The sequence below is a fragment of the Lipophrys pholis genome (assembly GCF_963383615.2).
Source record: "Lipophrys pholis genome assembly, chromosome: 1".
Classification (NCBI taxonomy): Eukaryota; Metazoa; Chordata; class Actinopteri; order Blenniiformes; family Blenniidae; genus Lipophrys; species Lipophrys pholis.
Genome location: NC_137635.1, coordinates 34,923,704 through 34,946,744, shown reverse-complemented (window position 1 = coordinate 34,946,744; position 23,041 = coordinate 34,923,704). Strand labels below are relative to the sequence as shown.

At 40.5% G+C, this 23,041-nt stretch overlaps 1 protein-coding gene across 2 annotated transcripts; it reads left to right on the top strand.

Annotated features, from left to right (window-relative positions):
* Window positions 1-4,705: 4,705 nt before the first annotated feature.
* Window positions 4,706-21,304, top strand: LOC308115084 (solute carrier family 25 member 36-A). Of its 2 annotated transcripts, XR_013935666.1 has the most exons (8): window positions 4,755-5,225; window positions 7,250-7,414; window positions 9,545-9,622; window positions 12,364-12,464; window positions 17,436-17,502; window positions 17,600-17,889; window positions 18,570-19,461; window positions 19,561-20,036. XR_013935666.1 is itself a non-coding variant. In XM_080472435.1 (7 exons), exons 1-7 carry the CDS (start codon window positions 5,185-5,187, stop codon window positions 18,761-18,763), a joined length of 936 nt encoding a protein of 311 aa, XP_080328561.1. In that variant the 5' UTR covers window positions 4,706-5,184; the 3' UTR covers window positions 18,764-21,304. The 2 variants fall into 2 exon arrangements, 1 of the variants encoding a protein (XP_080328561.1); XM_080472435.1 differs by having other exon boundaries at window positions 4,706-5,225; window positions 18,570-21,304.
* Window positions 21,305-23,041: the final 1,737 nt, after the last annotated feature.

The following is a 23,041-nucleotide window of genomic DNA, read 5'->3' as shown; positions in this document are numbered from 1 at the left end:
AGGTAGAAGTGAATGTCTGATGATAAGAGGAAAAGGCTGTGAGATGTGTCAAGAATGTCTTGTTTATTGTTAATCAATTTGTACATAAGTATGTATGTTTGAGTATTAATAGATGACAAGAGTAAAAGTTAAAACTTTCCAAACACAGTTGACTCTTGACTTATGGAATATGAAAACATTCTTAAATATTTAATTTTTTGTATGAGAAGTATTTGCTGAAATCCAGAAGGATGTGAAGCAGCCTAGACAATAATGATTAAAAAAAACATCAGGAGTGAGAATGGTTCATGTAGGTTTATGACATAAACTACACTTTCAATGTGTTGTATCCGCAATTCATTGTTTTCCACAGTTTCGTGCACCTCTCTCTCTTTTGTCCTTTTGTAACTTCTCCGTATATGAAGTTGGTAGTCTGTGTGTTTTATGAGAGATGCTAACAGTCTTTGTGTTTCTACATACATCACTTGTAAAAAAGTGAAATATGATGGTTTAAATTCTTATACATTTCCACACATTTATGGTAGTTGCTTTGTCGATCAATGTAAAAAAAATATCCACACTGAACATTTATTGATAAATACAATGCATTAGGAATTGACTCGTTGAGCATAGAAGCATGTGGACAAGCATATGTTATTGTTTTAAACATTTCTGAGTAGTTTCCTCTCAAAAACAACCCCAATGGCCCGAAATCCCGCGAAAGCAAACATTTAAAAAGCAAAGTTCAGCTGACCAAGATGTCAAAGTTCAACCTGTTATACATGCTATTTCAGTCATTGCCTTCCCACAATTCTGTTCTGTTGGAGTGCCTTGCACTTAATAATTCAATTCACATAAAATTAAAAACACAAAAGTGAAATTGTACTTGTTTACAGAGACACTTTTGATACCACTGTATGTCACTTTACTGACGGTTAAACGACAAACCTGAATAAATAATTGAAATGTCATTTTAGTGTTACTGATGTGAGCATGTAATCTTTAACCTTTTGGTAAATAGGGTGTATTTTTGTCATATCACCCTGCCTTTCCCTCCCCCTTTGCCCCTTACTTTTCATTCCCTTTGAACCCAAACACTGATAAAGAAGAGGCGCACACATTGTGAGTGTGATCATTGGACATGAGGCAGAACAGCGGTCATCACAATGAGCACACACCAGTGTCTATGACTTTAGGGGGATTCTTCTTTTTTTCACTTACAAACATTTCCTGGAGACCTACCCCGACTCCCACCATATAGATCACTGCTGCCCGTCTGTGCGAACGATGTCAGGTCCCCACAACTATTTTAATAACTTCGGCACACGTGTACACATGGACACATGCAAGGACTGCACACATTTTCATTGCATTAACTTTGAGATGTCTAATCTAATATCTAACCTAACTGTGACCCCTTAACTCTAAATTCACACACACACACACACACACACACACACACACACACACACACACACACACACACACACACACACACACACACACACACACACACACACACACACACACACACACACACACACACACACACACACACAATTGGCCAAAGTCCAACCTGAATCAGGAGACGCCATACTGACCTGCATGTGCGGGACATATGTGTCACGTGTTAGTGGACTTTAAACGAACCGTCATGATACAGGTACAACTAATTTTCACACATATATCGTTTCTCAAATACAACCCCACATCCAGAAAGGTTTAAACTGTCTGAACTGCATGTAAAAATATTGAATGATTTATAAATAATTCTGACCCCCGAGGAAACAATTAAAACACATTCATACGATGTTGAAGGTGAAATTCTTACACGGATGTTTTAATACATTGTAGATGATGGAGGTTCTTTGCAGTTTTATTGTACGAAAACTTCCCTTTTTATACAAATTTATCTTACATATATGTTTCCAAATACATTAATGTTTTGTGAGATGTTCCACCAGGTGTTTTTATTACTTTCACACACATTTTATCTCACAATTGTTTTTCTGAATTTTTGAATTGAGCTTCTGGAATCAAAATCTGAATATCTTGGAACACATCTTTTAAAATTAATTTCACAACATTTAGCAAGAATGTCAACCACAAACTGAGAGATTATATAACTTATTTGCAGCGTTTTGCTTTTAATAATTGTTTAATTTGCTGTATTCCAATCTCGTGATCCTTTAAACATTTAGTGGGAGTTCTCGTGAGTACTAAATGAAATCCAGTGATTCAGCTTCTCTCTCTATCTTTCCTATTAGAAGAACACTTGACTGTGAAATATTTTTCACAAGGGAAATCTACATTCAGTTCCATACAGCTCTGTAAGTCCAGTTTAATTAGACCAATGTAATTGTTGTTTTTATTTGCTAAAGGAGATGCGTGCTATCTAACCGCACTGTACTTCCTACAGTTTAGCAGGCGGTTGTTTGTGCATATTTTTTATCTCTGCTGAAAGGCCCTCAGATGGTTTTTGGCTATTTCAGGTGATTCAGTTGTCTCATATGTCTATCATCTTGGGATAATTCTGATTCCGTTTTATAGTGGTACAGACAAATGTCCTTTCATTTCTTCTTGACTTAAGTTGCAATCATATTTGTGTAAGGACGTCAAAGAATTTGTCAGCTCTATCCAATGTTTGTCCAGCCATCAGTGAGTTGTGATATTTTGGACTTTCACCTGGAAACTGGGTGTGTTGATTTAGGCTACAAATAGCCTTTTTTTTTTTACATAAACTTGGTGTCAATATATCAAGTCCCACAATTGTCACATGGCCAAATGTACAGATGCCAGAACATTTAGCCATGTAGAGAAGAAGCTACTCGATTTCATCTCCCCATTCAGATATTGAGTATGAAGTAATTCTTTCCCCGAGGGCTCGTCAGCTAATTGTACTCAGCATAGTTTATTGGTGACACGGTAATTGAGAAGTAGGAATTCACATTATTTAGGAATTGGGTAGTACTGAAAGACAAGTTGGAGTCATGTGCCCAGATTTACTGTTCACATCTGTAGTACCACAACCACTGATGTCCTGCATTAGTGATCTAATGTCAGTCTCATGACAGAAAGGTCTCCGATGAATACTGATGAGGAGGGTGGTGTGGCTCCTGAACATCGTTAAGTTGTCATCAATGGAATGATTGTAATCCTCATCTTCTTGTGTAATGTGTGCACATGCACGGGACTTTGGGTTTTTTACTGTTTTAACGTAACTTTAAAATGATCATATAGTCTTTGTTTAATAATTTCATACTGCTATAATCACACCCACAGTCCAGCTGCTATTTCTAACAGGCAATAATTTAAAACTAAACCATGTAATTGTCAAAGAGAAATTAGTTGAATTAACAGATTGACTGCTCGGTACCCACAATCTACAGAGGTTGATTTGATTGGTTAAAATGTAAAATAGACCAAAATAATACCTATTTAAAAACTATACAAATTCAGTTTAAAAAAAACAACAACTCAAAACTCAATCAAACAGTGTTATTGGACTTACACTCAATGTTCCTGTCCATAAACATGGCTGCAACTTGAATGACTCAGTCTAGTCAATCAATTTCCATTTATTTCTGTGCTTTTTTATGATCTTGTAAGACACAAACAGGTGAAACCAAAACCATATGCAAAGGGAATCCATCTATCTTCTCGATTGTCTTATCCAGTTCAGTGTCATTGAGTGCTGGAGTTCATCAAGAACTGTACTCCTGAGCAGGTCCACCACACTTTCACAATTAACAAGGAGGCAGTTTCAGTGTCACAAATTAAACTCAAATGTCTTTGACTTGCCGGACAAAACTCAGGTGCAATGTGGGGAAGCGGTTAGTGGCCTTGCATAGTGAGAAGGTCATGGTCTACTGTCTTGTCCTTTGTGGAGTTTGCATGTTATTCTTGAGCATGTGTGGGTTCTCTTCAGGTACTCTGATTTCTTTCACAGTCCAAAAACATGTATTTGATGCTATTTGCCAATAAATTAAATATGAGTACTGTATGTGACTGTCTCTCTTGACTACGACTAGTGACCTGTTCAGGGTCTACCCTGCTCTCGGCCATAGTTAGCTGGGATGATTGGCTCCAGCACCCTGGGACCTTGTATGGGATAAAGTGAATGTGTGTGTGTTTCTCTCCCGGCATTCCGGTTTACCTCCCACAGTCCCAAAAATCATGCACTGTGATCTCTGAACAAGACCTCGGCCCCCACCAGCTTCCCCCTGATTATTGCTCTGTGTGGCTGCTACTGATGAGTCAATTCGTGAAGGAATTTCCCCTCTGGGGATTAATACAGTGAAATAATAAAAATAAAAAAAATCAATTAAAAAGAATAAAAGATAGATGGACTTCCATCCCTAGAAACAACACACTGATTTCTCATTTGATGCTCTTGATTGGCTATTTCCTAGAGCAGCTTGTCCAACTCAATAGTCCAGGGACTATCACAGAGCATTGACAAGCTTTATCTCATTTATATTTACTCATACATGCAGAGTCAAACAAGCATGGGGGAAGGAGATGCAGGACTGCTTCAAAAAAGCTTTGCGCAATCTTTTTCTCATCGTGATCGCACAAATAAGTGGCACAGTCGTGCAGACGGCGTGATGTTAAACTGCAGTGACAGACCGCAGATTCATTCATTGAGCATGTGAACAGTGCATGATCAGGGCGTGGACAGAGTGACGTCATGCACACAGCCGGCCAATAGCCGCGGCGCCTTCTTGCCTATGACGTCTCAGTAAATATACTATGAGCTGTGCCTCCCCTCCTCTAACTGCAGAGGTGAAGCGCAGATGAGACCATCCAGTCAAATCTCCGGATGTGCCACAAAACGCCTTGATAGACCCGAGAGCCTCTTCCAACCTTTAGCTACTCCCGGTGTGCGCTCAGCTATCCAGCGTTGTTCGTTGAAGTTGCACGAATTCCGTGTGGTCGAAACAAGCTGACAAGATAACAAACGGTTATCTTCGGCCCCCCTGCTGCAGTGTGAATCACCGGAGACTCGCCCCACCGCCGCCTCCACCTCCACCTCCACCTCCACAGGCACCGCCGCTGCTGCTGGTGAGGTGTCGACATCGTTTGTCTGTTGGCGTGCTCATCCTCACCGAGGTCGGAAAAGCAACGGGAAAGGACGGGAAGCGAGCCCGTGTCTGGCCCTCTGTCGCAGCCCGAGGCGCGCTGCTTGGCGGAGCATGCTAAATAATGAGCCAAAGGGACACACTGGTTCATTTGTTCGCTGGAGGGTAAGTCAAGACGACAAGTGACATGTTTTAAATCAACATTTGCAGCCTAAAAATCCAAATAGTGTAGTATTGCTTGGTGAATATATCAAACGGGCCCTTTTACTGTCCTACGTTGTCTGTACTGTTTTGATAGTAGCACTTCCGGATAACGCTTGCATATTAGCTCGATGCTACATGTATTCGCATGAATACGACAAAGGCTCTTTGCATTCTCAAAGAAAATTAGTGTTAGTCTTTAATAAAGGCGCGTTGGGTTGTATTTCCGTAATAACCGAGCATTCGGCTTCATTATGCGTCTTTACTTTGTTGGGAAATGTGATACGTTTCCGGGCTCGCTGCTGCTCTCCTTCGATGACTTGACAAAGTGCTGCAGCCAAATAAAAGCTGCTAATATTATGATTTTTAACATGTTTCCATCAAAACCAATACACAAATTGCACATTGCCCGTTGGTATTTGCACTTTCAGTTTAATTAAAGATTAATTTGTTTAATTGTTTAAAAAAAATGTTGGCGATCTCTTAGTGCAGAGTGGATGGAAATCGATCTATTTCTAGAGCAGGTAAGAGGTAGTTAATACGGTATTTTCTTTTAATCGAACCCCCAAATTCATAACTTGAGCGTCATTCTGCAGACGTGCATCTGCTCACAATTTTCACAGGAGTGAATCTGAGACTTTTGCTTTATTACGCAACTGTGCACGCTGTGGAAAATAGGTCATTTTGGAAAGAAAATAGTGGCATTGCAAAAGCGTTGTACAACATAAAAGAGAACAATTCAATATGATTACACTGGGCCACACATTCGGAAAGCAGTGCTGTAAATAGGTTGACTTAGTCAACTGAATAAAACTAAACTGAATGCCACTGTAAAATAGAAATGTTACATTTAGACGTTTATTCAGCACCAACACACGCCTTCGTCCTCAGTTTCCTTGCATGAGCTGCAGACTATTTCATCTTTGCACTAAAAAAGCACCAAATGATCTCTATTCAAAGAATGTCACTTTATGCTTTTCCAACTCTTCTGTCATTTTCTCCATGTTAAGTATATATATTCTGAGCACTTCTTAAGATGCATTGCAAATGGGTTTCCAGTAAACACAAAGTGGAGACCTTAGCATGGTACTGCCTCCCACAGCCACATGCAGCAGCCAGCGCAGAAGAAAGTAGGCCAAGGGTCACTCACTCAATCACTCACTCGCTGGCTGCCTGTATCCATGAATGTGGGTCGGTCTTTTGAAAGGTAAATATAACTGGAGCTGCTCTACAGCGGCTGCATCAAGAGGAATCCACTGCAAGGGAAGCCAAGAAACATCACTGTTAGGCCGCGGTTACTAAGCACTTTATCCGACATGGAAAGCACTTGTGTAACTTTTCACCCAACCCATGAAATGCTTTTTATCTTCCGAAACATAATTTATACAACTGAAACATGGAAAGTACCAACTTTTTAGTGAAAGCAGAGATGCTCCCATCAATGTTTTGAGATATTGTTTTTTTTAATATAAGTCGAATGCTTGAGACTAATGGATTATGCTCTTAAGATGATGCAGCACAAATCGATTGGAATTCGCTGAATGAACATTCCTTACTGGGTCATTGGTGTCTCTTTCTTAGGATATGAGCTCAATCAGTTGGCAACACTACAGTCTATTTTGCAATCATTTCATTCTGACCATCTCAGGTGGCACGAGCCTGCCAAGTGTCACAGTCAGTTTCCCAACCAGCTGTTAGTTTCCGATTCTGAATGTCTTTAGTGTCACGATGTGTGAGCGTGTTCATGCTCCCTAGCTACAGGAGAAGGCAGGTACAGGGAGCAACAGGTTGTAATAGATAGGTCAGTATTGGACTGCCAATTGTGGCTTGGTCTGTAGATTCAACATGGTTCTGCGGTAGTTTCACAACCATATCAGGTCTGAACTACCCTTTCTAAATGTACAATACCAAAGCAAAATGTGCAGGCCAATAGTCTTCAATTTTCTTTTTTTTTTCTAAATGTATGTCCTTCACGGTTCCTTTTTTAGATGTGGTGGTACAGTGGGTGCTATTTTGACTTGTCCTCTGGAAGTGGTGAAGACCAGATTGCAGGCCTCCACGATCACTCTGTACATCTCTGAAGTCCAGCTCAGCACTGTCAACGGAGCCAGTGTCGCCCGTGTTGCTCCACCAGGACCTTTGCACTGTCTCAAGTAAGGAAAGCTCTCACATTTACTAAACCTTCAACAATTCGCAGCAGATCAGGAAATCATTTGATTATCAAAGTGACTTTCAGTTTTTAATGTCAATGTATGTGATCCTTATTCTGACCATTTTAATATTATGTTGTATTCGACACATTTTCAAAATCCCTGCCAAGAAACCATTGCAAATAATGCATGCTACGTTGTTCCTTTTTTGGCAAAAAAGATCAATCTGTAATTCCTCTTCCTGTGGAAAGTTCCATGAAAGGTGAAGTCAGTGTGTCTGTTAATTTAGCATTGGGTCTGTGTTTTCATTTCAACTTGGTGCTGCTTGATGTTTGTAATTAACGCTTATAACGATTCACAGCATTCAAATGAATGTAGCTCAGCAAAAGGGGCTTTGCTCTTGTTCTGTCAAACCTTCTCAGCTTGTGTCACCAAGCATGTCACACAGTCTACACGTGTTTCATAATGCACATGCTGCTGTACGTGGAACTTTCCACTGCAGAAAGCTTACTTTAGTTGTTGCAACTTAGGAGTCCTTGATTGAGTTTACCATGTTTGACTAGATAGCTCAGTTCAGATTTAGAAAGATGGGTAGACCAAAGGTCTTAGGACACACTGAGCATTTTCATACATTGCCAGTTCGGTCATAAAACTGGTATATTTCACTAGTTGATGCTTTTCATGTAAGTTTCTTCGTCAGGATCTTTGTGTAATCACACCAAACTAATGCCCTGTTTCAATAGATTGCACCTAATCTGGGCCTTGTTTGGGCTCAACATTGGTCTTGTGTCGACATTATGCAGCTTCCCATGTTGTCCTTGAGATGAAAAGCCACAGGCAGACATGGAACCAAACTACTCACGTGACACTAAGTGGAGCAGGGCAGAGGAATGAAGAGCACCGTGTTGCGCAAAATACACACAAAAAAGTGGGTCACATACAGCAGCGTGAAACCACAGATCCATTTTAGAGTATGCAAACTTGTGGTTTGGGAATTTGAGCTGCAAAGAACATCACTTCAGCTCTTGGTTCCATCTAAGTTTAGATTTCTATGGATTTCTGCTATACGTAGACATACTGTAAAGAATTTGATATAAAGTAAATAGATCCAGGCTCTTTCTCACATTGAGGGTAAAACACACATCAATGAACAAATAACGCAGCCCAGACAGTTCCCCAGCAAACATGAAGGCTGTGTTTTACAGTCACAGTCAGAATATGACCTTATCCGAATGACCTTATCTTTTTCTTTGACTGTCCTGAAAACTTGCGACAAAAGGAGGTGAACCACGAGCGGTGCTCGCCATGAATTAGGTCAATGGGCTAATTTGGGGACAAGACTTTGAGCTCGGTTGACGGTGGAGAATGGACACGTGAGCCGATATGTTAATGTCTCTGGAAAGTGTCACTTCAGCCCACCTGTTACTTCATTTATGCTGGGTGTCCATGTGGTGTTAGGTTACCCTCTGATTAGGGACAGGCTGTGTTGGGTGTCCTGGGACTGATGCCCACGGCTGTCACATTTATCTGCTCAGGACTGTTGCGATGGGCACATTTAGCTATAAATAGAGAAGTTTCATGAAGTCATAGTTTCATATTCTATTATAAAATGAATCCCGTAAATGTGACACTGTTTGCATGACTTAGTAATAGGTTATTATTGTGAAAATAGTTTATAGGTAAAGAATGACATTGATAATTCTGAAGTCACAAAAACAAAATTTTTCCAGGTTAAAATGTCAATAAATGTTTTCACTTGTTGTTTTACCAGTGGTTGTAAGACTTTGAGTGATCGTCTCTTGACGCGGGGGACTTTTTTTTTTTGTCATACTGGAGTTGTCTGTCCTCTTTTCAATTCCTGACATTGAAGTGACACACTATAAAACTGAAATGGCTCAGATATTAAAAGTATAACAGTAAAAGTGGTTTTCAGTGGGTCAAACTAAAAGCAAAATGGGTGAAAAGAATCAAAGTAATTTCTTTGTTCCACCCTTTGGAGTGGATTTTCATTGCGCCACTGTTTTCGAGTTCTAATCAATAGAAAATCAGAAAGGGAAATGTTAGAGAGGTGTTGTGTTTTTGTTCAGTGCTCTGACAGAATGACTGATAAGAAGTAAAACGTTTGTTTTACAGGTTAATCCTCGAGAGAGAAGGACCTCGTTCACTCTTTAGAGGACTTGGTCCCAACCTTGTAGGTGTGGCACCTTCCAGGTATGTAGAGTATTATTTTGTCATGTGAATCACGTTGCTTATTTTAACCTCTTTCATGGAATTGCATGATTAGAGGAACTGAGACTTACACATCTGTCATATGACAACCTGAATGAAAAACTAGATCACCACAATATTTATAGAAAACTGATTTTGCATTAGTAATGGCACTAAGTGTAGTATTTTTTTTTTTTTCCCACGACTCTCCTTATTTGTCTGTCGCCTAACGTTTTCCTTCAGTTTGTCATTCACTCAGTTTGTATGCACACACAGGACCGCATTACCAGAAACTAATACGACACTAACAGCAGTGCGCTGGAAATCTGTGTGGCAAAGCTGAGCGGAAACTAGCCGGTTGTGTAACAGCTTTAACTCAGTCGATCAAACTGAGAATGAAACAGCAGCAGAAGGCGGCAGCCAGCTGTGACCGTGTCACATCGTGATGGTCATCATTTTCACAATGGCGTTTCTGCATTATAGCAGCCTTATAGCAGTTGTGTTTATGTCTAACCTCACCCCCTCCCCGTCCTGTGAAGTTCTCCCAAGCTACTGTTCTGGATCACGTGACCGTTGTCACTTCCCCACTCATTGGTTTGTTTTGATCCGTGCCCGAGCGATTATTCCCACACTCATTTCCTCTGTCTTTATGCATCCCGTGTGATTTTGAATTCAGGAATGTTTTGTCCTCCAGGCCTTCCTTGTGTCTGGCTCATACAATATAAGCGGGGACGAATGCCCTTGGTTTTGTGTGTGTGTGTCAGCCCCGTGGTATAGTTATAAAGCTGCTGAAGTGGCCCGTCATGACAGCTGTCACACATGGCGCTATTGGAGGATCGTGTTACATAAGGACTCAGTGTTGGTCCAAGGTTAAATGGACTGCAGACAATGGGCGCGGAACCAATTATTGACCTGATTACTGTCAAATGATAAACAGAATTCAGCTTAAGGTGGTAAAATTTCTAATATTAAATACAGTGTCAATTGCTGGCTACAGTTGCTCTCATCTGCTATGTAAAGCACTCTAATGCTAAAAAATTAATAAATTCTAATGTTACTGAGAGCATCAGCCACTGCACATGCTGCTGGCTTTTATTCGTAACACACGTGTCCATGTGCAGACGGCTCGCAGCGGCCATGTGACTGGTCACATATGAAAGATATGCACACTCATCAGCAGAGCAGTTAGATACCATTTTGCATGAATGAGGGCGAGGAGCAGAGGGCATCGGGTTTAATACCAGTAAGCAGCGATATTGACTAAATCCCATGATTTTATTTAGTGAGGGAGTAGGGAGAATCATGGGAGATAAATCTGCAGCTTTACACGCACAACAGAACTCATTTCAGTGCTCACTGTTTCCCAAAGATATTAGCTCAGCTTACCTCTGCTGTGTGCCCTCGTGTTGAGATTAGTCAACATTGAATTTTTTTTTGATGTGGTTGATTTATTCATATGATTAGTTTGCAGAGTGGTCCCGTCATATGCTCCATTAAAACAACAACAACCCCCCCCCCCCCCCCCCCCCCCCAAATACTTTGACCTTTTAATCAGGCCTACATCGATTCTCGTATAGAAAGGTTTCCCAACCCTTTTACTTTTATTCTATTACCTCTGAAAGGATTTAGCATGGCTCCCTGTCGTCACCATAACAACCTGTTTATGATATGTAGAAACCACCAGAAAGCAGAAAAAATAAACTTTGCACTGGAGCTCCACCGATTATAAAATGTATTATTACTACTATATCAGCATGTGCAATATACTGAACTGTGATAAATTTTGTTTCCATGCACTGTAGATTCATGCCTTAACATCTTAAGAAGCAAGCATGAGTGAGTTCTATGTGTGTAAAAATGAGTAAGCTCTACTTATACTGTGGCAATCATCCATCTCTGCACTTTTCTGCATTATTGTATCCCACCAAGATTAAATCGTTGTTGCTTGAGAAGCACATCTTTCATCAGGATGTTTGTGGTTGAAAATATTTAATACACAGAATAGTGGACACATAAATGTGTGCTGGATTATTGAAGAGACATGGTTTATTAAAGCATACATGCAGACATAAAACTTAAAAAATATATATAGATTAGATCTCGTATTGGCATCTCTTACTCTCCAGACAACATATATTTACATCTCCTAGGCAACACTCACTTCTCTTCAGATCCCAGCCCCCTCGTCGCTTAAGGTTTACCCCAGGGCTCTGTCCTGGGGCCCCTTCTCATCCTCAACTATCTGGCAATATTTTTATGCAAATTCAGTATCTCTTTCCACAACTCCATCTGGCCTTCAAATTCAATTTTTCACTCTGCCATCCACCTCACTGGGACCTGATCTTTGTCCTTGTGTGGTTTGAAAAGGTGCTTTAAGTAAAGTGTGTTTTTGTTTCTTTTTTTGTTTCTTTTTGTTACACACCTGTTGTTACTCTCAAATACATCAGAATGGCAGAAACATCTAACTATCCATTGAACATGATTTTTAGGCTACTACTGAATTGAGCTGTTTCTGAGACTTTCATTTATTAGCCAAAGTTGTATCACACATTTATGTAGTTTGTCTGTGTTGCTTTAGCCGTGGCCTGTAAAAGCTGCAGGAACTGCATCAATCACTTTCTCTGCACATGCCCTAGATTTTTGTATTTAATTCAACATGTAATCCTGGAGTACCTCAGTAATTGTTGGGTCCTTCTTTTGTAATACTTGGCTGTTTTTCTTTCTTGCCGTTTCCTTTGCCACAGAGCGATCTACTTTGCAGCATATTCGACAGCCAAGGAGAAGCTGAATGGCGTGCTGGAGCCGGACTCTACGCAGGTGCACATGGTGTCTGCTGGGATGGCAGGTAATGATGGCTCTTTACCCCCCACCCTTCTGTTTGTATGTCTGCCTCTCTGTCCCTGTCTGTTTTATCTGTCAGTACGTCTTCCTGGGCAATCTATCTACCTGATGGGTTTCATTTTATATATATATATATATTAAAAAGAAATGATAAAGAATTAAAAAAAAAAATGTGTTCATCACAAAGCTTTCATTTGTTTCGTTTCATCATTTCCTCCTCTATTTGGAGTATACCAAACACCCCCCCTCCCCCCACACCTAAAGCATGCTAATGCTAACTAAGAATGTTTGTTATAAGAAGGCGTTTCCTCGCTGTTTCATGTTTATAGAAATAATAATCATACGCAAGAATCGCTTTTTCAGAAAGCACAATTTAAGACTCTCAGGATCAAACTGACCTTGTAAAAGGACTTGCTTTGTTTGCTCAGAGATATACGTGAGATCATCTTCTAAATACTGCACTATCTGCACTCGATTTCAGGGAGCTCATCTCCTGCTTTGAAATCGCCTTGAAACCACGTCAGTCACCGATTTATGCATCATATCTTACTCTCTAAATATTATCTTCCTCACTTTCTTGTTGTGAAAGTCCACACATACAGTTTAGCGACTATTTTAAATGGCAGTGTAACATTTTCAGGCTCTGGTCAATCACTGCTGGCATCACCCTATCATTTACAATTTTATCTACAAGAAAAGTTATATACAAGAAGAAAGAAAGAAAAAAATCCCATGGTCCTCAAAGTTTAGGTTGTGCTTTCCTCCTTTCTTAGCCCTGTTGCCCCTTCCCCCATGTCTTCCAATTTATTTAGCTTTTAATTTCTCCCCTCCTCGCCCTTCTTCCCCCTTTTCCATTATCTCATTTTGAGGTCTCTCCAGAGGACTCTGTAAATGATTTAATATCCCAGTTGTTACTTAAACAATGTGGTCTGGGCCCCCTTCTTTGCTCTGTGTGTGTATAGAGAAGAGAACACGGCCCCCAAAGATCAACCGGGGCCCCCGGCACTCGGGCGGGACACGTCAGGTAGCACCCCCATTTTTTTACACTGGTATGATGAAAACCATGGTGATTTTAATGAATATCAGAAAGTTCATGATGGTTATTCACTTGTAATGATATTACCATTGCTTACAGCAGTGTGTTTGCTGCTGGCGTGTAGCGTTAGGCTGCTGTCATGGTAAGGTTTTGTCTTTGCTTAGTCCTGACATACACCTCCCCATCAGCTTGTTTCATCAACATAGTCCAGGTAAAGTAATGACACATGTGTGGATATTTTCTGCTGTCAGCACAAATGAAATGCTAACCTTGTCACTACCGCAGTAGGTTGTGCTCCATTTATTTCGTTGTTCTCATTTTTTCGTTCATACACACCATTTGTGCGTCAGTAATTCATTCCTTTTCAAGGGGAAATCCCAGAGTCCATATCCTAAAGGACCGGGGCCATTTCCACATGACTTCCTCTTGTTGATTTTCCCGGACATCTTGAACCAGTTTAACCCCATGAATACTGAATATAGTCTACATTTCCAATCTTTAAAGATACTGTGAAATCAAGGACGCGTAAACAAACTTCACCGAGCTGAGTTTTCCTTCTTGTGTCTTTACTTCATCCTCTATTGGCATTACAGTTGCTTCTATTCATCCAGTTGTTACCATACAAATCTAAGACATAACCTGATGCCACTGAGCAAAAGTCCTGGAAAAGTCATAAAGTGGTCTGCACAACGGTTTTGTATTCAATGTGAACCGATGACTCCACTTTCTCCGCCTTGCACATTTTTCCGAAATTTTCAATCTATATCAGTAGCGACCAATCAGGAATTGTTGATTTGATGCAGAGCAGGCAATGGCAAATGCCAAAACCTGAAGCTCAAGTGCGAAGCTGAATATGATTCTGACAGAAGATGGCTCCTTCCAGTTTTGCCCAATCGCTGTGGAGCTCCTCTTTTAGCCCCCCTGTCATCGTTTGTAGGCTTACTCCCTATTGGAGAATTGAAGTCAATCCCCCAACTTCGCCTACAGTATGTCCACCTCCAGCAGCTAATCTGAACCATGCTGTGTTTTTCTGAATGTAGGTCAAACCTCTGAGGAGGACTCGTACAAGAATCTCTGTATGAGTCTATTGAAAGCTCAGAATGTACGACATGCAACAGCATGTCTGTACGCAGCGGTTCAACTAAGGACCTGTGCTTATATAAAATCTATAGGAGGCGCCCGAAATACTCTTATAAGATACACATTGTGTCTTATGCTCCTGTAAAAGCAAGCAAGAGCTTTTTTTAATTCATTTTGGTGTAGAGAAACTTAGTTCCTGAATAAGATCCCTGAATTTTACGGGTTTGTTGCAACACTGTTAATTATATGACGTAATTACAATGATTATATGTAATCATTTATAAATTATTAACGAATTAGCTGGTTTAACTTTAAGTGCCAGTATTAACAGCTTAGTCGGATAAACTTTGATTCAGCTGCTTTCAGTTATTACTGCTGTGCCATCCATTACATTACATAGCGATATAACTTCACTATCATGCTAAATAGATTTGATATTGTAATTCCAAGATTTGTCTGTTCCTCCAGCTCCTGTCACATTATTCGATTCCATTACTTTATTCAGTACAAGTATGAACTTATAATGTCGACCAGCTCCGATTACGTTGGTTTCCACTGGTTTATTAGTACACAGTAGATTCACTGTTCTTTCAGAGGAAATGTTGCTTAACAATCACTCCCAGCTGTCCTGCCAAGTTGGCTTCTGTAGTACTCGGATCATCGTACTATAACCACACATTGAATAGCCATAGTCTTGTAATCAACATTTTGAACATTTTCTTGTCACAAAGCAAATTTCACATGAAGAAAGCGTCTCACTCTGCATGATCATGATACGGCTTGTGTGCCGTTTTCACTGTAACCGCACCTTTTTAAAGTCACTTGCCGTGTTTGTTGTTTCAAGTGCAAAGAGAAATGAACCTCCTGACCGCATACCTGTTCTGTAACAAAGTACCGTGAACCTTAAATGGGTCACACTTGTAACAAAATCTAGTTTTGCCTAGAGACGGGTATTTGTGTCCTCCTCAATCATATAACCATTGCTCCAGCTCATTGTCTCATCCCACCGACATCCTTCGCTTCCTACTAACGTCACGCGCTCACAAAGAGGCTTCACTCAAATGAATCGGCAAGGTTAGCATTTCCACACACTTCCCTTTATTACAACTCATTCTAGTCGATGTCATTCTTTACAAATATGTGGATTAGAAATGGATAATGGCACAATGTTGAAGAATGCCTTCTCAGATTTATTTGTCTTTTTTGTCTCTCTTGTGAGATGAGGCTGGAGGTTTTGATCAGGTTGGCTATTGTTCAGTCCTTTCTTTTTTCTTTTTTTTTTTTTTTAATGATTCCAGTTGATCAAGTGGGAATAAATTGAATCATGTTAAGAAATGTAAAACTTTAAAGATAATTTATATACTGGGGTGGGGTGGGACATGGAGGTTGGGATTATTGTCTGGGGAAAGATGGGGGGTGGGGGGGGTTTCAGCCCTTCACCTCTCTTCTCTTCTCCATCGACTTCAGGCGATGGGGATGGGGGCAGGCGGGTGGGGTTTGGGGTGGATGTGACTGCTGCTTGTGTGTGACTGTGGTACAGAAAAGCCTGTGTCTATTTTAGGGCTTTACTGTAAAGCTTTCACCCCTGCGTGATTGGGTGGGACATCCCCGCCATCTGAGCCCCCCATATCTGCAGGCTACTAGCTGCAGCAGGGAGGAGCTGGAGGAGCTTTGCCCCTCCCTCGTGAGTACACGCCATAGACGCTACTTCATTCTCCTTCCCTCTTTTTTTCTTCTTCCTCTTTTTGTTCTTTTCTTCTCTTCAACAGACCTATGTAATCCTTTCTTCTTCTTCTTCACACAGTCGCCTTAACGTAGGTCTCATACACCTGAAGCGACTGAGGTCTCTGTGTCGAACTCGCTCTGGTTTTAGTCGTTTTCTGCAAGTGGCCGTGTTCAATTTCTTTTTGCTACAAATTTTAAAGAGGCTTCGTGTCATTTCCCTGCGACACGAAGTGCACAATTAACTCGCACTACATGCACACAACATATCAAGCATTAGCAGCAATGAACTATGTATCCACTAGCGTCGATTTAGCACTCGCCCATATGTAAAGATTTAAATACAGACAGATCTTTGTTTCACATCGAGTTTTCATTATAAAGTCAACAGATGATGGAGTGGGGTTTTCAACTATTTGGAGTAAAAGCTTCAATTCGAAGCTTATCGGACACTTTTTATTTCAGTGAATAATTGTATCTCTCGGATATGTCTTTCCTTCTTCGTCTTTTGCTGTGGCTTTCTACAAACTGTGCAAGTACGACGTCTACGGCTTGACTGTAAGGGCCAGCCAGTCAAACAACCGATCCAATAAAGACAAATATGCGAACTCTTAAGAACGCTTGTTGCTTAGCCTCGCAACCACAGAATGTTTGAGCTCAACACGTGTCGACAACTTAATAAATCAGGATCTTAGATACATATTTTCAGATTCCTGCTTGGCCTCATTTTCCGTTGTATACAATTGAATATCTTTAAGCTTCTAAGTCAAAATGAAAAAACAGAATAAAAATAAAGCACTTGTAGCCTGAAGTTGCCTCTTCTATGTGCTGTTGGTATTTGAGATGTTTACTTCATGTGGAGATTTGTTTGCACTAGAATTGCATTTCACATGAAGAGGCTCAATATGCAACAACAATGTGGAAGATCAGTCCTGAGTGATTTTATTTTGAAAATGTATGTTAATCTGATGCAAATATTGTCTGATGTAGCGTGAACACAAAAGCCATTTGATCCTGTTTTGGTGAGGTGCTTTTTCACTGTCTTAGTTTCTGGATTGAATATCTAGTTTAGCTCTTTGTGTTCTTCTGAGAGTCTCCGCGCCTGTCTGAACCTTTGACCTCCTCTGAATTTCCCAGGGTTCACCGCCATCACAGCGACCAATCCCATCTGGCTGATAAAGACGCGACTGCAGCTGGATGCCAGGTCAGATTCTCCCCCAAAAAAAACCTCCTGCGCAAGCTTTGAAAAACAACAATTAGAGTAGCTGGACTTTAACCAGTCTTCCCTTTTGTGAACACAGAAACCGCGACGAGCGGCGCATGAATGCATTCGAGTGCGTGCGGCGGGTGTACCAGATGGACGGCCTGCGAGGTTTCTACAGGGGCATGTCGGCCTCATACGCCGGCATCTCTGAGACTGTCATCCATTTTGTCATCTACGAGAGTATCAAACGGAAACTCCTGGAGTCCAAGACTCACGCCAGCATGGATGAAGAGGACGAGGCCGTCAAAGACGCCTCAGACTTTGTGGGAATGATGCTTGCAGCAGCCACCTCCAAAACCTGCGCCACCTCCATCGCCTATCCTCATGGTAACCCTTTATCTCACTCGCTTTGCGAGTGCTCACGCAAACAAACCAAAAACAATAGAGCACGTCAATCCTCTTCCTATTTACCCAATCCGTTTATAGTTCCCAGAACAAAGACTATTTAACCTTGACTAAAGCAGCTCGATCACAGTTTGGATTGGGGGGGGGGGCGGGGCTTAAGAAATCTGGTGCAACAGCTGGATGCTGCTGGTCTGAAGCAGCATCTCTGATGCAGGAAGTTGAATTCACTGCAGACTATTTTCTATTATGTTCTCACAGCAGGAGGGCTCAAGTGTAAAAGAAAACAGAACTATTTATTGGGTCATGGTTTCAATAGTGCCAGTCCAATCAGATTCAAGTGTTTACATGATGCACGTTTATTCAGATTGATGTTTATTTGGATTACTTGCTGCCCATGTGAGCACAGCTTGTGTTTAACGCCAGCGAATAAACCAAAAACATATGTGGCATCAAGATGTTTTGTTTTTATTGAGGCAGTGTATCGCCATTTGTTACTGAGAAATAACTGGTCTCACGTTTACTCTCAATATTAGCGTCAGGCCACACCTGCCTCTTCACAGCGGCGTCGCATTCAAATGCTTTTAGTGAGACTCATCATGCCGGCACACAACGGAAATCAATACATTAACCAGAAATGTCTCCCATTTCCTTTTCATTTGCAGAGGTTATACGAACACGACTACGAGAGGAAGGCAGCAAGTACCGCTCTTTCTTCCAGACTCTGCTCACGGTACCCAGAGAGGAGGGATACCGGGCGCTGTACCGCGGCCTCACCACCCACCTCGTCAGACAGATTCCCAACACAGCCATCATGATGTGCACCTACGAGGTGGTGGTCTACCTGCTCAGCCGTTAGCGCGCCGAGAACGTCTCCTTCGCGCTCGCTGAGGGAGGCTGTTCAGAAGGGACAGAAAAAAGGCCCCCTTGGCAAGGGGCGGCGGGGAAAACGAAGACCAAAGGAACCCTGGAGAGACTCAAGAGGACCAGATGAAGGCGAGAGGAAGGATTCCTTCACCTGCAGATTTGCAATTTTCCAGACTGCTGGAAGAGAAAAAAGGCTCTGAAACACTGGTGAAGAATTTAGGCAACAGGCAGGAGAGTATTTGAATCCGTTTTGAAGAAGAAAAAAAAAAACCAATTAATTCTCATATAGATCACTGTGAAGGGAGAATGCTCGAAGGCGACGCAACTTGACAGGATAGACGAGGAAATTGAGGTCAATTTGAATAATCCAGGATCCGTGACTTGGCACCGTTTGGTTGTACTTGCCAGCACTTGCCTCAACGCTGTTCGACCGCTGCATGACAATGGGACTGACAGTTCAGGAATGTTCTTCTAAGGTAGATTGTGACGGTGGATCTCAGAGAACGGTCTCGGCGTGAAGTCACCTGAGCCACTTCGAGCTTTGCACTACAGAAAGTTTGACTTCCAGCATTCTCCTCCGAGCAGCGTAGCCGCGGTCCGTACACGAGTTTATAATGGCCTCATGTGCCCCACAAACTAGACTTTATTTTTTTTACGACATATTTCAGTGTTTTCTTCCTCTGTGGCTCAGTGCCTGGCGGTGATCGGCTTTGACTGAAGGTGTCCTTCACTTTTTGACAGTCTGGTCTTCATTAGTAGGGCCAGCTTCAGTCTCCAGTCGCCGCTCAGGACTAAACAATCCAGAGACCAGTCTGTCCTCCGTGACATGTGAAGTGTGCGGCCCGCCTAAAACGGTACGGAGTATCTTCTGAGAATGACGCTACTTGAATATAATGTGACGCTTTGGGAAAACACGGAAGGGTTTGGATGGGAGTTTTTTTTTTTTTTTTTATCGCCTCGTCGTTTGTGTGTCTGTACGTGTCGTTAAGGAGCTGGATGGTCGGTGTGCGTCTGCCGTCGTTTTGTGCCCGCCCGGATGACAAAACGTGCTCCAGATTTCCCTCCACGCACCATTTAAACCTGGCGGCACCCCAGTTCCCGGCGTGATGAAAAGCTCCCGTGCGAGATGGCGGGACGGGACAGTCCCACACTCGCTCCAGTCCTTCCTTTCCACTGGCTTCCAAACTGATAACATGCACTTTTGTGGCCTTTTGGGGCTTGTGCTTTGCATTTTATTGTGTGGACAGTTAGAATTTGTACATTGTAAAAGGAAAAAAAAAAAAAAGTATTACAAATTATATCAAATTGGTATTTTGTGCGACTGTTCTTAGAGCAAACATATTGTACAGCTTAGTTCAAAGTCGTAGTGAAGGATGTCCAAATGTTTGTATATATGATAGATATTGTGTATGCATATCAGATGTTGTTGTTTCTTTTTCTTTCTTTAGTCCCATGCTGTAGTTTGCATTTGCAAATGATTTTCATTATTGTGCAATGGAACAAAATTTTTGACTGAGGGTTTTTTTTTTGTTTGTTTTTTTTTTTGTTTTGTTTTTCTTCTATGTCCTTTGCTGAGAGCCGTCGTGCAAACCGACGTGCTTTCATAGAAAAGAACCAATCAAGACATGTAGGTGCATCAGAGCTCCAGCATTGGTCAGTTGTTTTACTGCATCCATAAAAAAAAGTGTTCCAGTTAGAAACGTGTAGATGTTTACGTGTTTGTTTGTTGTTGTTGTTTTTTTTTTTTACTTTCGATCACGTTCTTATTGTGGAAGTTCAAGAACTGGAAACACTGACCCCGTATGATGGTCAAACTCTTAAAAACTTTTTTTGCCACTTGTAGAAAAGTGATCTGTTACCAAATAAACCGGAATTGTGTCCCTGGAATACATTTTTAAGAAATCAACATTGCAGGCCTGAAGAAGAAAAAAAACAACCCAAACATTTCCACAGTGTTTTTTTTTTTTTTTGTCAACGTATTAAAAGTGGCATTTAAAACTTTTGGCCAACTCTCCATCAGTCTCTCTGGAAGTAATGCACACTCACACACAGAGCTGTGAAGTGGGGTTTTTTGAGTTTCTAATGCACGATTTTCTTGAACATTAAGATTTCCTCGCATTGAAGGATCATTTCAGTGGCAAGGTCAAGCATATCATGAATGGATTTTCATTTTCATAAGCTTCCCTCTTGTTCAATGACAAAATATAGAATTGTTGACCTCTTTTAATACAAATTTATGAAACACTAATTACATTTTAAAGGGTCTTTCTCCTCTCGCTCTAAGCACTATTGCAGTTTTGATTGAGGTCAAATCACCAAAAATGTGATGCAAGTAGACAAACTCTGCAGACATTTCACGTATTTTATTTTGTTAAAACCTTTCATTTCAGTGTCTGTATGCAATTCAGTGTATTTACCCTGTATACTCTTGTCGGGATGCAGCCACAAGCAGGGTGCAGTGAAACTCAGAACAGCTCTGTTATTGTTTTGTTTTTTTTGTTTTTTTTAATACAAAACTCAATAAAACCATTTGAAATAATGGGTGTTTCGTTTGTTTGAGGAGACATTTAAATGCAGAAATATTTGCTGGTTTTACCAGCTTGATGAGAAAAGCTACTGTTTGAATATTACAATAACAGGACCCATTAAAATCATATTGTAATGAACTTTGCTTTAGGATGATGAAACATTTTGTCAGGTTTTCTTCAAGGAAAGACCACATATAGAATATTTGATGTGTAAAAATAATGACTTGTGAATAAAAAAACATCATTATGACCTCAGTAACAATGTTGACATAATCTGTTATCTTGATGAGGTAAAGCATCATGATCAGTTTAGCTCAAGGTGTTCTTCATTTTACCAGAGTTGGCCCACTTCCTCAAAGAGAAAAATCTTTGGTTTAAAATGTACATTGTGCATTAGTTGGGAAATGTTGAAATTGAACCCTTTCTTGTGCAGGAGACCATATCTGGTCACTTTTTTTAATTGGAGTTTATTCAGAACAAATTATTTTAAGGTTGAATCAACACACACCTTTTACTCCTAAACATACATTTTGTGGTGTTACAGTGGTAGTGTTAGGCAATCTTATCTATCTATATCTATCTCTATATCTATCTATATCTATATCTCTGTATCTATCTATACCTATATCTATATCTATATCTATCTCTATATCTATCTATATCTATATTTCTGTATCTATCTATCTATCTATCTATCTATCTATCTATCTATCTATCTATCTATCTATCTATCTATCTATCTATATATAAGTTAGAAATGTATTATGGTCCATTTTGAGCAGAGTCTGTCACTGACATTTCTAAAAGTTTATTAGTGTTCCATAAAGGGTTGAATGAAAAAACACAAGCACAACTGCTGTCCTCATTTGATTAAACGAATATACAATATTGCTTTTAGACAATTACATTTGATCTATTTTTTGGTTGACGGTGGGGGAAAAAAGGAGACAATAATTATCTCCACTAATGTAAATAGTGCAGTACCTAAACCACAAATAGATTAGTCTTAAACAACTCAAACGTTCTGCATGTCTATTTCACCGTTATTTACTTTCCACTCCTTTGAATCATGTAGTTGGATTACTATTTACATTACTCTTCCTTGTGCAATAAAAAAACAATCCTGTCATCAGTGTTGTGCAGTGTCCCCCAATAGCCCAAAAACTTGCAAAAGAAAAAGGTTACTTACTCACTGTAAATTGCAAAAATGTGTAAATGTGAGTGTGTGTGTTTCTCTGTGTTTGCTCTATAATGGACTGGTGATCTGTGCAGGGTGTAGCCTGCATTAGTAGGCTGAGACTGGCTTCAGAAATCTACAACCTGGAATTGAAAAAATACAGCAGACAGATGAATGTAAATGCACAACTTTTCAAAAACTTATTTTCAAACCTCAAAATAAAAAGAGCATAAAGGCTGATATAAAAAAACTAACTTGTAGGAAGCATCTTACCTGTGTGAAGGTGTAGGATAATGCTATGTGGGAACAAATGCCTTTGTAAGACATACTGAGAGACAAGCTGAGACAACAGTAATACATCAACATTAGCATCAAAAATCTAATTTTTCCATCAGATTTACGTAGTGAAGTCTTCGTATTTATGTTATCACATTCCACAAAATAAAACAGGAGCTATCAACAAGGCACGCACAATCAACTTGTTCAGGTTGTGCAAAGCTATGGAGTGACTTCGAACTGTAATTTTATACTTACGCCAGAAGATGGCGCCAAACCACTTCTGAAA

Bases quoted from the DNA above. Each gene is read 5' to 3' on its own strand.
- LOC308115084 (XM_080472435.1), top strand. From the start codon at position 5,185: ATGAGCCAAAGGGACACACTGGTTCATTTGTTCGCTGGAGG. The intron at 17,503-17,599 runs GTCAGATTCTCC...TTGTGAACACAG, and splicing joins CGACTGCAGCTGGATGCCAG to AAACCGCGACGAGCGGCGCA. The intron at 17,890-18,569 runs GTAACCCTTTAT...TTTCATTTGCAG, and splicing joins CTCCATCGCCTATCCTCATG to AGGTTATACGAACACGACTA.